The sequence below is a fragment of the Entamoeba invadens genome (assembly GCF_000330505.1).
Source record: "Entamoeba invadens IP1 unplaced genomic scaffold scaff_1105074724509, whole genome shotgun sequence".
Classification (NCBI taxonomy): Eukaryota; Evosea; order Mastigamoebida; family Endamoebidae; genus Entamoeba; species Entamoeba invadens.
In genome coordinates this window covers 94,695-96,733 of record NW_004191926.1, presented here as the reverse complement: position 1 = coordinate 96,733, position 2,039 = coordinate 94,695, and the positions used below count along the sequence as shown (strand labels likewise).

Genomic DNA, 2,039 nt, shown 5'->3' with positions numbered 1-2,039 from the left:
CCCCCTACTGTAATATCAATTATATATTAATATTATTATAAACAATAAAAATAATTAAATTCAATTAAAATTTTACAATTTTATTCTTTTTTTTTGACTGACAAATTTTTAAAAATATTGAAAACAAACTTGTCGAAACATATTGATCTTGTTAGGTTTGTTATACTATTTTTATTTACTATTAATATGTTATATTTTATATATAAAATAACTATAATATTTAAAAATAAAAAATTTAATATTAAAAATATAAATTTCCACAGATTACCACTTGAAAAACCATTGAAAAATAGTGTAAATTCCATTTTCACACAACAAACCACTTATTTTTGCTTTTTTTAAATAACAACATTAATTGTTATAATAATTAAATTATACCATATTTATTAAATATATTCTTTTTGAAAAACTCGAATAAGAAGAAACATCGGTTTTTCGATGGAATTTCCATTATAGAATATTCGAATGAAGAAGAAAAGAATGAAATCCAAAAATTATACCTTTTATTCCGTCATATTTAAATAATTCTGTTTGATCTTGTTTTATTCAAATGCCACCAGTTATTGACGCCGAAAAGTGTGTTGGTTGTTCTGCATGTGTCGATGCATGCCCATGTGCTGTCTTGGAAATGAAAGAAGAGAAGTCTGTTGTCGTCAATGCTGACGCATGCTGTGAGTGCCAAAACTGCGCTGGTGCTTGTGGACAAGGAGCTATTTCTTTCTAAATGAATGCATTTATTGGTTACTAATGTTTTATGTTTGAATAAAATTTTAATATAATTCAGTTTTTTAAGTTTATAACAAAAAAACCTTAACATTATTCACAAAGGTTGCTCTATTCAAATCTAATTTAAACCTTTTTAAGTTTCACTTTTTTATGAGATTTATACCTTTTTAACGACACATTAATTTTATTTAATGATGGTATATTTTTTATTCTTTTTTGTAAAACGAATTATAGAATATCGTTATTAAAAATATTTAATAAAGTAATAATGTTCAATTGCATTTTATTATTTTGCCATTTTGTGGCCCGAGATTATATTTATTTGTAAAAAAAACTTTATAAAGTTTTAATTTATAGTTTGATGATCAAAGTCTCATACTTTTTCAGTTTTTATTTGGATTTATTTGTCATTCCCGAAATTGTAAAAGAAAATGTTCAAATTGTTTAACAAAGATAATTACACTTGACTTTTTGTGTAATTCATTTCTTCATGTAATTTTGTTAAGTTAAATTATAACTTTAAAATAACTTGTTAAAGGTTTTGAAAAGTTAATTAAATATAGTTCATAAAAAAGTCTATTTTTATAAAAAATAAAATGTAAAAATAAAGTAAAATAATTAATATGGTTGTTTTATTATATATATACTATATCATCTTATTTCAAGAAAAACAGTTCAACAAAAAGTACAAATAATTTATAAAAAGCTAAAAATAATTAATTAAAATAACTATTAATAAACTATCAGAAATATTTATCAAGAGTTGAGTATCTGAAAAATTTGAAACCATCAAATTAGCAAGTGTGTTTATAATTTTTCATGATATAAAACTATAAAAATATTAAGTACAACTATAAATACAACAAATGACAAACTTAATTTTTACTTGATATAAATAATATTCTAAATATGCGAACCTTTTATTAAATTGGCGAAGAAACTTCAAACTCGAAAATCTGAATAAATAGTTCGAGAAAATGCCCGAACGAGAGGACAGATAAGGACGGAATCTGAGAAAAAAGAAGAGGAGAGAAAAACACATACGTGTCTTTTCTTATATAATAAGTTCATCAAAGGACTATATCATTCATCATGGCTTGGGACGCATACACAGCATCAATCATCGGAGCAGGAAAGGGACACGGAGGAATCATCCTTGCTACTAATGGCGCTATCATGTCACAAGTTGGAATGACCATCCAACAAGCTGAAGCCACAACCATCGCTAACGCTATTATGTCTGGAAACGTCGCCGAATTCCAATCAAAGGGACTCCACATCGGAGGTGTCAAATACACCGTCACCAGAGCTGA

At 25.6% G+C, this 2,039-nt stretch overlaps 2 protein-coding genes across 2 annotated transcripts; one reads left to right on the top strand and one right to left on the bottom strand.

Annotated features, from left to right (window-relative positions):
- Positions 1–2: 2 nt before the first annotated feature.
- EIN_306930 (Hypothetical protein) lies at positions 3–305 on the bottom strand (the record flags this gene model as incomplete). The annotated part of the gene is made up of 3 exons (XM_004186025.1): positions 3–4; positions 126–165; positions 213–305. Coding segments are annotated over 3 exons (135 nt in total), but the record flags the coding sequence as incomplete, so codon positions are not given.
- Positions 306–1,818: 1,513 nt separating this feature from the next.
- Positions 1,819–2,039, top strand: EIN_306920 (hypothetical protein; the record flags this gene model as incomplete). Its single annotated transcript, XM_004186024.1, has 1 exon — positions 1,819–2,039. A coding segment is annotated over one exon (221 nt), but the record flags the coding sequence as incomplete, so codon positions are not given.